This window comes from Labrus bergylta, chromosome 6, assembly GCF_963930695.1.
Source record: "Labrus bergylta chromosome 6, fLabBer1.1, whole genome shotgun sequence".
In the NCBI taxonomy this organism is placed as follows: domain Eukaryota; kingdom Metazoa; phylum Chordata; class Actinopteri; order Labriformes; family Labridae; genus Labrus; species Labrus bergylta.
The window spans coordinates 8,320,841-8,333,637 of NC_089200.1; the positions used below are offsets into that span (position 1 = coordinate 8,320,841).

At 39.3% G+C, this 12,797-nt stretch overlaps 1 protein-coding gene across 1 annotated transcript in view; it reads right to left on the minus strand.

Moving 5' to 3' along the window:
* Window positions 1-8,935: 8,935 nt before the first annotated feature.
* The window catches only part of LOC109986572 (regulator of G-protein signaling 8), a 32,030-nt gene continuing 28,168 nt past the window's right edge, over window positions 8,936-12,797 (minus strand). The window contains exon 5 of the mRNA XM_020637281.3: window positions 8,936-11,600. Within this exon, the coding sequence (XP_020492937.1) occupies window positions 11,406-11,600 (195 nt within the window). The 3' untranslated portion in view covers window positions 8,936-11,405. The remainder of the gene's footprint in view (window positions 11,601-12,797) is intronic.

Consider the following 12,797-nt stretch of genomic DNA (forward strand, 5'->3'; position numbering starts at 1 on the left):
CCTCAGCTCCAGCTCTTAACCTGTCATTAAGTTGACTGAAAGTTAGGTTGAGACAGCATTTCCAATATGGCAACCACAATCGACAGGCCTCTAAAGCCTCCTGCAGAAACCAACAGGTGACGTCTTCTTCCACTATTATTTACAGTCTATGAGACGTATAGAAGGAGCCAGGTAACTTTGTCAAGAATTATGCCAATGTGAAAGGACTCGGGGGCGCTGGTGGCGCAGTGGTTAGTGCGCGCTCCCCATGTATGGAGGCTGTAGTCCTCCAAGGTGGCGGCCCAGGTTCGAATCTGACCCGTGGCTCCTTTCTCACATGTCATTCCCTACTCTCTCGCGCTCCCTGATTTCCAACTCTATCCACTGTCCTATCTCTCGAATAAAGGTACAAAAAACGAAAAAATCATCTTTAGTAAAAGGAGTGGATATTTGAAAATGTCAAACTATTCCGTTTAAATGAATAAATAGGCCAAACAGTTCCATAAACATACTGCTTCATTAAACACAGGGCAAATCACGTTATTTAACGGCCGACCTCCCAGGAAACGTGACACCTCATCACACAACAACACCTTAAATTAGGTTAAATCCTTGTGTATATCACACGTGCATCAGTGCATATCATTTCATGACATGTGGTTTAATGTGTGATTTGTTTTAGTGATAGCATGGTTCTCACAATAATGCTGTAAATCTAAAAGTGTGAAAAAACAAACCAAATGTTTACTGAATTTCTGATATAATGCTGCTGTAAACGACGTACTCTGGTTAATGAGAGAGAGCCTTTATGATTGGAACTAGAATAAAAAAATGACCTTTTTCTCAGCGACAGTATCCTTTTTCCTGAGCCTCTGAACTTTTGCACAGTGGTCCTGTTTGGTCTCAGTGGGAAAGTGTGTTGGGCAGTGTTTGTGTGTCTGTTTTTGTGTGTGTTTCTGAGTGGAGGAGCCTCAGGTTGCTCATCTGTCTCATGGTCCTCTGGGGAGGAGAGGAGCAGCCTGCCGCGGGCACAGCCAGATGCTTTCCCTTGCCGTTAGTCAATAACCACTGGAGTGTGCTCCGCCCACAGCAACACTTATCATCTGAAACTGCTCCCAGGAGGCTGTTTAGACAGAGGTCAGCCAACCTTACAATATGCAGACTGTCCCGAGACTTGAAGTGATATTCCATGATAAAATTTGTTTTTCACTGTTGGCTCTGCAGCAGTCTTTAACTTACCATAAAACTACAACTAATAGCCCTGGCTATTCATTTCTTTTAATCTATGAACTCTGCCTGACTATTTTCCTAATTATTTTCATAAAAAACTCATGCAAAGGAAAGATGGGGAAAAATCAAAATGGTTCATTTAAACCAGTAATAAAATTCACCTGTGTACAAATAACATAATGACAGCAGGACAAAGCCAACCGAGGATGGAGAGAGAGACATTTACTGAAGCACACTGAGTCATTTGAAATGCGCTACATAAATAAACTTGACTTGACTTGAAGGGTTTGAGTGCATGCTTTAAATATTAATTTTTCCATACAGAACACTTGGAGCATCCAGTTTTTTTTTTTTTTCCATTGAAAGAATATTACAACTTTTTCTTCAGTTTCATACATTCTTTGTATTGGCTGCATGACAGCTTCTTTTTCATTACAAGGTCAAGTCCTATAACACATTTCCAAGTCCTGTAGAAACGTGATACAGTGTATTTACTAAACAGTATTGCAGGTGCAGTTTTTATTGAAGAGACTACTCAACTCAAGATACAAAGTACAGTTTGTGTCAGAGCAGGGCAGCGTGTCTCTATGCAGTTTGGAGGAAGTTGAGGGAATTCACACTGACAGGTCGCTGGCATGAAGGTTTGCCTCACATGCCTCACTTTTTTTTTCAGATAGACCAAAAAGTCTGAAAACTTTTGCATGAATATAACTGTTAAAGTTCTCAGATTATAGACCTGAAGGCTGTAACTCACATGTCTAAACTAAACACACCTCGTGTTCTTTGTAAACGGTGATAAATGCGAGAACACATTGATTCAGCACACTTCAAACGTGTTATCCCTCCTCCATCGGGTTCAGGGCTGTTACTCTGCATAGGCACATGGACACTTCTGCCATGTCCTTTTTTTAAATTGGAAAATGTGGTTATTTTTAAATTATTACACAATTATTTTTAAATTATTACACAATTATTTTTAAATTATTATGCAATTATTTAATTATGCCGTATTTCATAGGCTTGGATCCAGTATTCATTATGACGAGACAGCGAGAGAGAGAATGAATGGAAAATTAAAAAGAGAAGAGTGAGAGACAGATAAAGGGTGTGTGTGTGTGTGTGTGTGTGTGTGTGTGTGTGTGTGTGTGTGTGTGTGTGTGTGTGTGTGTGTGTAGAACTACACATTGAGTGAAAGTTAAAAAAAAAGGTGCTTCATCATTGTTCAGTCATACCAATAAACAAGGTCAAAGCTGGAGTATTGTGAGAAAAAAGACGAGTATGGGATCCTAAAAACTGGGCTACATTATAACACACTTCATCATTTGTCTTTGTATTCTTCAAGAACAGTTTTGGGGGGGGGGGGGGCATTACATTTAAAAAAATAAGATGCCCGTGGTCAATACAGCAAAGGGAGTCACTTGGATAATGAAATTCCGTGCTATAATCAACACGTGCTCCAGCCATCTGTGAATATTGAAAACACTTCAAGTGTTGTGGTCATGTTAGAAGAGGAATCACAGGTCCAATTTCAATTCAACAAGTACATTTAAAAATTAACAAGTTTTTTGGTGAAGCAAACATGTCAATGCATGAGGGATTCTCTTGACTAAATGTATGTTTTACAAGTGCTTCTTGTCACATGTTCTCTTCGACCATGAACTTCTATAGATTCATGACTGTTCCCGTTCTGACTGAAGTAATTCACCTTTGTATTCGGTCACAGGAGAGGACTATAGGAGGTTTTGAGCTGACAGAAACAGATTTTTCATGAATAAAATATAACCATGATGGCTCCCTCCAACAAAAGCCCCTCCTGCTGTTACATGACTGCAACCTGTGTGTGTGTGTGTGTGTGTGTCTCTCACCAGTGGAGTTGGCCCAGATAATTCAATGATAATGATTAACTTGATGCTAAATGGCCTTTTTTTTTTTTCTTCTTCTGCTGTATCCCAGTGGTGAGGTTGTGAAATTCAAGGCCCAGACAACAACACCACTGATATTTGACTCTTGTCAACATCACATACGAGTGTACCTGCTGCCTTGGGAGATCATAACAAGCATTCAGTCACATCAATACCAGCGAGTAGCAGGTGCTGTTGTTTACAGAGAGTGTTGTTTGAGACTAAAAATAAGACATTTCACACAGATGGACAATCCAGCCCATTCTTTATACCTATCAGAAATCCCAATTGCAAAAATAATTTTGAAACTGATTGAAGCAGTTGTTTTTTCTGTACACTGCAGGTCACACCTACCCATTCACACACTGCTGGCAGAGGCTGTTATGTAAAGTGGCCATCAGTGTTAACTAATCCCATTTGTACACATGCATACGCTGCAGACGTACAGCTGGAGCAACTTGGGGTGAAGTGTCTTGGAATGTGGCTGCAGGAGCTCGGGATTAAACCCTCGACCTTCCAGTTGAGAGACGACCGCCTCTACCACTTAGCCACAGCTGTCCCAAGGTTACCACCTCAACCCTCCTCCTGATTTTTTTCCCCCCCATATTTGATCTTGCCCCAAATTTACGTTGTTTTGAATGGTTAGAGACTGGCTACACAAAGTTAAAGTTAGCTTCCTACTACAGCCTTGCATCTATTATCAATAAGATAAATATTAAAGTCAATCTTAGAGCTGCTAAACTTCAACCTCTTTAATTAACGTACCAAGTTGTTACTGCTAATACTACACATACTTTTACCACTATCACTGACATTGTAGCTATCTTATTGTTGTTGCTGCTCAGTTTGTCCCTCTCCTTCTTCCTGCATCTCCCTCTGCCCGACCTTTTGAGTCTGGTTCTGCTCAGAATTTCTGCCTCTTAAAGAAAGTTGTTGTTTGCCACTCTACCTTTGCTAAATGTTAGATTTAGTCTGTCTGTGTTTTCTTTTCTTTTCTTTCCTTCTGTTTTTTTTTTTTTTTCTGTTTACTGTTATTATTTTTACTGCCATTTTTTTATTTATTATGTTTTTCTGGGGTTGGGGGAGGGGGAAGGCAGACCACTTCAGTTTCACAATGTATGCCTTGTTCTGCTCAATGGAACTCATGTAATCATTTTCCTGCCAACCCATATTGAAAAATATCCAACAAATATTTGATCACAAAAAAAGCCTATGCTAATTGTTGCTTAGTGCTCATGGATTTATGTTGGGTCTTTGTAGATAATATAGCAAAGAGTGGGGTCTTTTACCTGCTCTTCAGATAACATCTGTTATGAAGTGGCTCTATACAAAAAAAAGATTGATTGATTGATACTAGCAGTACTTTTACTGCTGAGCAGGTATTAGGGGTGCAAACGAGTACTCGGGTACCCGAGTAAAATAATAATCGGTTACAAAAAAAATGTAATCGATAATTGTTTTGTAGTCCACATTTTTGTAAATGTTTCTTGTTGCATTGTGGGTTCTAGGACAGGCCTAATTCAAAACAGAGAAAAAGGAGCACACTCAAACAGAAATAAAACTTCAGGAGCGCAAAAAGAAAATAGATGACAAAGCGCTGATAAAGGCTCTGTGCTGAAACGTGTCTGTTGTTGAACCGTACGCTGCTACCCTAGCAAAAATATCCCTTTAATTAACCCCCTTATGAATTCACAATGAACTAAAAGTCCCAAACAAACAAAATATGCAATATGATCTACGAAAGCTCAGTTCAAATTGTCTTTTTAGTCCACAGAAAAAGAAGGACTTTCACTTTGCGATTACCGCTTTACTCCGCTAAACCAATGACGTTTGATCATCCAGGACAGAGCAGCATAACTAGATGTTTTCCTATATTTTGGAATTTTAGATGATTATTCTTTTAATAACTACAAAAAGGAACAATCTTAAAGGGAGAAATAGCTCATGACGAACGAGATTGAGCGAGTGTGTCATTGCGCACAGAGGAGAAAGATGAAACAGACAGACACTTAAATTGTTCACCTGTTCTATTGTGACTTAATTTACCAGAGTAAAGTGTGCTCTACACTGCAGACTGTAGTCTTTGTTAACAGAATGTTGCTGTCAAAACAGCTTCAACGTGCGATGAGTGCGCATTGATGTCTGATGTCCGCTCGCCACACTGCTCTAATTATAATGAAGTGTTAAAACGGTCAGAACACGTCTGTGTCAAGTTTTATTTGAGGTTTGCGGCCTGTTGAAGTAAGAAATGTCATATTTGAATGTTAATACAAAGGCATCTTACTAACAATTATTAAAATCCCGAAGATTCAAATTAATCAATAGATACAGTCGGCATCGTGTCATAGTTGGGGGCGGGGCCTCCCGCGGGGGAAAAGAATCGCAGAAAAAAAAAAAACTACAAAACGATTACTCGAGTACTCGCTTTAACAATGGGAAGAGTAATCCATTAGAGAAAAATTTGCATTTCTGCACCCCTAGCAGGTAAGGTAACTTGAATGTATCTGCTCTTGTTTTCTGAATCTGTTTAAATGAGGACTGAGAATAAACCATGAATTTAAAATGAACTGTGAAGTTGACTGATAGTAACCTCTGTGGATTTGTCCCCGCAAGCAAGATCCTACATTACAAAGACTCATTTAATACCGTGTTGAAAACATTGTCAGATAGAACAGTATGTTTACATCTTCATCCTGGTCATGTGAGAGCGGTGCAGCATCAGATTAAATACACTTTCTGCTCTCTGAGTGATTTTGTAAAACAGCAAATTGAATTTGTGTGGTTGTTTTTCCTGTACTGCGTCTGTTGTTTATCTCCGAGCAGAACAGGAGGACTAATCAACTGTTCTTCTCATACGCCCCGTGATGATCCATAGTAATGGCAGCGCTGCACCATGGGTATTGTGTTTACTGTTGATAAACAGATCAGATACGAAGAGATGGAGAAAGAGCGACAGAGAGGGAAGGGAGGGAAACAAAAGGGATAGGATGAAGAGTGAGCAATACTGGTGCAATAACTGCTGCTTACACCTTGTTTATTTAACACAGTTGGTCATAGAAAGTTCATTTTCCTTTTTACATTCTGAAATGCAGCGAAACCAATCTGCTTCATTATGGTCATAATATGTACACAAACTCACCTCATGTCATGTTAGACTGTTATCGTCTAATAATTAATATAAAACTGAAGAACTTCTGGTAGATCGAAGGAAAAAAAGGGACTCGTTACAGATTGAAAAAAGTAAATGAAAACCACTCGAGTAAAAAGTAGAACAGGAACAGGTGAAATGTTAGATGTCACAAGGTGAATGTTACTTTAGACTAGTGGTACTCAGCCTTGTTAGACTTAAGAGCCACATTGACCAAAAACCACAATTAAAAAAACACTTTATTTCCTAAAATATGTGTGGGAAACACAGTGACACGACTTGCAAAGAATAATTTCAGCTGACAATGTTTCCATTTAAAAGAAAATTACTTTGGATTTTTTTCTCCATGTAGGACCTAAAAGAGCCACAGCTAGTCCCAAATGAGCCACATGTGGCTGGAGAGCCTCAGGTTGAGTATCACTGCTTTAGACTGTACAGTGTCGTTCTCTTCCATCACTGTGACTACAGGGAGATGCTACGTATAGGCTGACCTACGGTGGTACTAAAGGGACAAAATGACATGCTTTTAATGCAATAAAACAACATTTTTAATTTGCACCTTAATCACATCAGGATGAATGCATTAATGCTGACAGCCTTCATTTCTATTAATCTCTTTTGTTAAAATTGTAAACTGATGGTTACATAAAAACGCAACCAAGGGGAAACATTTTTCAATAACATTTGTTCTGCGAGTAGCAGAAAGGAAAGCAGTCAGCATCACCGAGGACCCTTCTCATCCCCTTCACCACTCCTTCCAGCTGCGCCCCTCAGGCGGTCGTTTCAGAGTACCATTAGCCAAAAAAGAAAACTTACAGAAACTATTTTATTCCTACTGCAATCCGCATTTTAAACACGGCTAGATAAGCAATATTTTAAAAATGCTGTGCATCTGTGTTTTTTACTTATTTAGGGTAATTTTGTATGTTTTCATGTTACTGAGCCTCAACAAAAGGTAATTTTCTGTTACTGGTAATTAAATCTTGAACTATAGTAAAAAATGAAAGAGTATTGTTTGATAGTAATTGACTCTGTTTTTGTTCTTTATTAATCCTTTTGGGAGGCAAGGAAACAATTTTTACATAGAGGTCCCCAGGGGTAATTTATTTGGTACATTATAAATAATCCAGAACCAAAATGGACCTCAGAAAAATTTTGGCAGGGTGTGACTGACGGGCAAAAATAAATGTTGGAAGTGACAGTACTGTGATGAGTGCTGACCCAATTCGAGCGTGGGTCAACATGAACATAAGGTCTTCCTACTTTAAAAAAGTAATCAAGGTTTTGGGGGTAGAATCACTGACCTTATTCCTGTTTACGATGTAGTGTGTTTGCCTTTCAGCTCCGTTAACCCATTATGTGTAAGAGTGTGTTTACATCTGCAGAGCAACATTACAAGCCTCTGTATTCAGGGATCCCATCTAAATAGCCCATAGCTGCTACATGTATAGTTTCCTCACTCACTGATGTCCTCAGATAATTTGAAGCAGTTATCATTTCATGCCCAACACTGCGTGATGTATGACTGCTCTGTCTGCAGTCTACTGGCCCACATAGGCTCTTGTTGTGTCTGCTGAGCAGGCTGCTGTCCCACATTCACTCTGCTTTCCATTCACTGAGCGACGAACACATCCAACAGCAGCGACGTTAATGGCTATGTAATGTCACAGTGGGCAGCTATATCCCAGAAGTGCCCCAGATACTGAATGGGGAGTTCTTTTTAAAGCCAGCGATGCTGAGTAGAAATCATTTCATGAATGTTTGATTGTGGTTCTGTTTTTAGTTTTTAGGGGATTGTTTTCTTTCATTCTTTTTTGTGAGTCAACGCTAGGGTTGAAGTGTTTGAATCCAGTCTTGGTCTCAAGACTCAAGTCTCAAGACCACTTTTTGAAGGTCTCAGTCTCGTGTTGGAATGGAAAGCGTTTTTACTTGGTCTTGTCTCGGACTAGGCGGACTCTGGATTTTAAATGAAGACCGGTCAAGACCACCACTGATATGCTATTTTCCAAGTCATTACTGTGATTAAAAGGCAAACGCCCCTTTCTAAAATAACTAATAACTTCAATGCATTTGTAGTTTGATTGTTATTCCCTGTTCTTACGGTCTAAGTGAGTGACACGCCTGCTGCACACAAGTTGATATGTTCTTGTCTTGATCTCTCCCTGCCTTGGTATTGACTCGGGCTTGATCCCTAAATGTCTCGGTCTTATCTCATTCTCAGAGCACTCCGGTCTCAAATATAAATTGGTCTTGGTAAGCATGGTCTTGACTACAACACTAGTCAACGCTGTAAAACACAGCTGCACTATCTGACCTCTGAAGTCCTGAAAAGATTTGGCTGTTGAAGGAAGTTCTTTTCCTATTTCAAAGCAATTAACTGAACTACCTGCTCATCAGTTATTAAAAATGTGTATGACATCCCTGCTACCTACTCCAACAGGAATTTGACATTATAAACTTTAATCTTATCCTGAAATGAAGGTAGAAATAGAACGATGAATCCTCCCCAGATTGAGGATTTGGGTTCTCATTTATTAAAGACGTTTTTGTCTGGTTTCATCGCTGTTATAAAATGGAATTGAAATTCAGGTCAGTCTGTTCCGATGATCGGATGAATGCATTTAACTCTAATACCCCTCTTGGCATTATGAGAATGAAGTCACGCAGTGCACGTAACATGGATGCAGATTCCTTTTTAATTCCAAAATATAAGGGGGGGTGGGGGTTACATTAATCTGGATCACAGTTACATTAAATATATCAGGGGGGGGCAGATATGTTTTTTTCCAGCCATTAGTTGTATGGTCAACAGAATGGCCTGTTACAGTACTCATGCAATAAGGAAAATATTCATCCCACCTGAAATACTCGGGATGTCTTTTCGCTCAGATATTCAAAAAGGGAGTGCAAATGCTGAGGGAGCAAACACATTAGTCATGTTATTGACTTTTTCTGCATTTAGGGTTTTCTTTTTTGCAGTCATTTTCACAACATAGCATACAAATCAAAGAATATCTAAAAAGTTATTCAGAGTATTGCGTCATGCTGAAAATATAGAATAATTTGCACAACATAATTTTCAATCCAGGACAGATTGTTATGTGAGGGGTCTGGCTGTAGCTTTCAGTTCACTTAGCACCGGGGTTAGGAGAGCCATTCGGAATATCCAGGTTAATGAAGCATCGCTGAAGTTATTTTTAGCACATTAGTTATGCAAGCCGCTGAATATTTTTCCGAATTATCTTGCTTTCCAATTCAGTCATGGTGTCATTTTGTCAAACTTTTTAAGGTTTATTTTGGAGCTTTTTATGCATTTATTGTAGAGATAGGACGGTGGGTAGAGAATCGGAGAGAGAGAGAGAATGGGGAACGACATGCAGAAAAGGAGCCACAGGCTGGAAATCAAACCTGGTCCCCCCGCTTGGAGGTCTTTGCCTCCATACATGGGGCATGTGCACTAATCGCTAGACTAAAAGCGCCCCTGCCAAACTTTTCCAAATTCATTATTTATTTTTAGTTCAAAGAATCCAATTATTTGATGCTTCTTTGGTTCAAGGAAGTATCTCAAGGGATGTGTTTCAAATCAAACCTTTATAGAAAAGATACAAACGATTAGAAGTAACGGTTTCCCTGCCGTCAATGTTTGCTCCAATGGGTTGTTCTCCATACACCATTCACAAGAAGCTAAACAGGAATGGTAGCAAATTTCCACTTCCTGAACTGAGTGACCTGAAAGCAAATCAACGTAACCCCTTTAAATATACTCCACATTTATTATCACATAGAATACCTGCTAAGAATGTACGACACACAGGATTATGTAGCTATATCAAGTGCAATATAGTTTGGCACAGTTTCAGATATTAAGTGGTCACTCACTTTAATTGTTCGTTGTAAACACACAAACTACCACAAAAGGTCTATTCACCTGCATTCGACGGAGTCTAGTTCACAAAGAATCCAAGAGGAGCAAAGGTAGTGCTGGGCAATAAAAAAAAAAAACCCTGATATATTTTAAAATATTTATTTCAGGAGATGGAATGATGTCCACTCGGTTCTTGAAATCACAGTTTTCTACAAGCAGTGAATGTGTGGAACCTCAATAAATCAGACACCTTTATTATAAAGAGTTAACGCTAACGTTACCAAGCAAACCTGAGCATAAAGGAAGAATGTGGAACATTTTACACATAAATACAGCAGAACTCAAGTATATTGTATGTAAATATCTCTAAGTCATGACTGTCTACACTGAGTGAGAAGCTCGAGTCCTGCAAGCTGTACTGTTGTTTGGAGCTGTGTTTACATCATATAAAGCTGTTTTAGTCAAGGACTAGAGAAAAGAAGAAGAACATACTCACTGCTTATTTGGAGGTCACATAGTGTCTTTAGATCACAGTGTATTCAGTATCAATTTATGTGCAATATGAAGCTATGAGTTAACCAAAGTGTGCTAACATTAGCCTGCTAACACAACACAGGCAACCCAGCTCGAGCAAAGGACAATTTTGTCCGCCACTTGGGCTTAATGGAGCTTAATTATGATGCGTTCAAATTCATAACTAGAGTTAAGAGAGGGATTGGAGCTGCGCCGCTGGATGAGAGCGGAGGCTTCAGAATAGCGGAGGTGTCGCCAAATAACACTTTGTTTTAGTTTAATGCTGGTGCTCAAGGGCGACATCTACTGGATCAAAATGTTGCACATTCTTCCTTTAAGTCTTGTCTGCTTTTTTTGTTCTTTATAAGACATCACTTATTAAGAACTAGCCAAAAGCGCCCAACAGGAGCTTTAAGGAAACCTTGAAGACTTCAGCTACGTTGCCAAATGTCATCTCTTCTTGCTCTATTTTTGAAGTGGAAATTTTCATTTTGACAGTTTTTAATAACAAATCACCCAGCACTACATTGGACCTAAAACAGTTAGCTCATTCTCATCAAATCTCCTTCTCTGTACCTTACAGTACAGTCCACTCAGACACGTCTTTACTGCAGGGGGTCGCATGCATGGAGCTGGTGTAAACAAAGAAAACAGTCAAGCAACGTCGCTCCATCCTTGCAGGTTCACAGTATTCAGAGATGAAAGGGTAAATTAATCATTTACAGTGTAGGTCCAGTTTTCAGTCCTCTGTGGTCTGTCTCACATTTCGTCAAACAGACCTTCGCTGGCTCTGCGCGTGCGCCCTCTTTACCATATCCTGGTACATCTTGGACCTGAGAAATCGTGGGTAGGAGTCTTTCTCCATGAGGCTGTAGACTTTAGCTTGGACTTCATTGAGGCTGGTTGGGGACGGATCTTCCAGGCTTTGCTTTGTCTTTTCTCTGGTGCGGTAGTCAATGTTTACCTGCATGGATAGAGACAGCAAACATTCCCATTAACCCATGTGTGACACTGAGCTACTCTGAAGCCATTCACACTTGTCTGTTTAGGTGCCTGGATCTTTGTTCAAATCCAGAAGATATTTTAGCAAATTGAATTCACAGCAGTATGACTAATACTTACAGCGATCAATCTCCTAACAATGAGTGCTATTATGGAGAAGTAACATGTCGAAGAATACTCAGTCTCTACTCTTTGTTCTCAAAATAAAAGTAGGTCAAGGTAATAAAACCTGAGGTAACTTCTCTCAAAATGTAGACTAAGAAGATATATGTGTCTCTTCATCCAGTCTTAGGTGTTCGGGCCCAATATGGGATTCTTTGGGACCGATATCAATACTGAAGATATGGAGAGAAAAACTGATAAATTAGCCGATATATTTCTTAGATCTATCATCATTCTGTAGAGATAGATAGATAGATAGATAGATAGATAGATAGACAGATAGATAGATAGATAGATATTTAGATAAAGATACACACATTCATTGCAATTATCCCTCAAATGCATATATAAAACATGTGTGGAAAACACACATACAGGATAAGATGGGCACTCAACTGGAGAGTAACTGCAGATGTACGTGCGTCACCGTTTGACACCCTGGAGAGTGATGATGCATGTTGTGATCAATAGCACAGTCTGCTAGTGACAGCCAGAAAGAAAACTACTGGTGTAATACAATGTAACTCAAATTTAATCATATTCGACTGGTAAATAAATCTAGAAATATCTGAGAGGTAAAATTAGCGGATGACCTTCGTTCACATGATATGTTAACATTGGCCGATATTATCTGTTTGCCGATTAATCGGTCAGGCTTTAAAGGTGCTGTTGTTTGATTAGCGCACATTGCGATCATGTTATCCATTCAGACAAACATCTACACCTCAAATTAAAGAATGGAGAATATCGTTCAATATCAATACATTATAGATCAATAACACTGACGAACACAACATTACATTCTCCAAGTAGTTCTGACCATTTAGTCATATAAACTCAACTAAGAAAATACTCATTTTGTTCATGTGAAACGGCAGCTCATTGGTTGGTTTAGTAGAAGACACTTGTTGACAGTGCAGGGAAACTGACAGAATCAGTCCTCCCCGTTTCATCATCATTGTTACAGTTGCAAACGTTATTATTAGACTGATCAGTC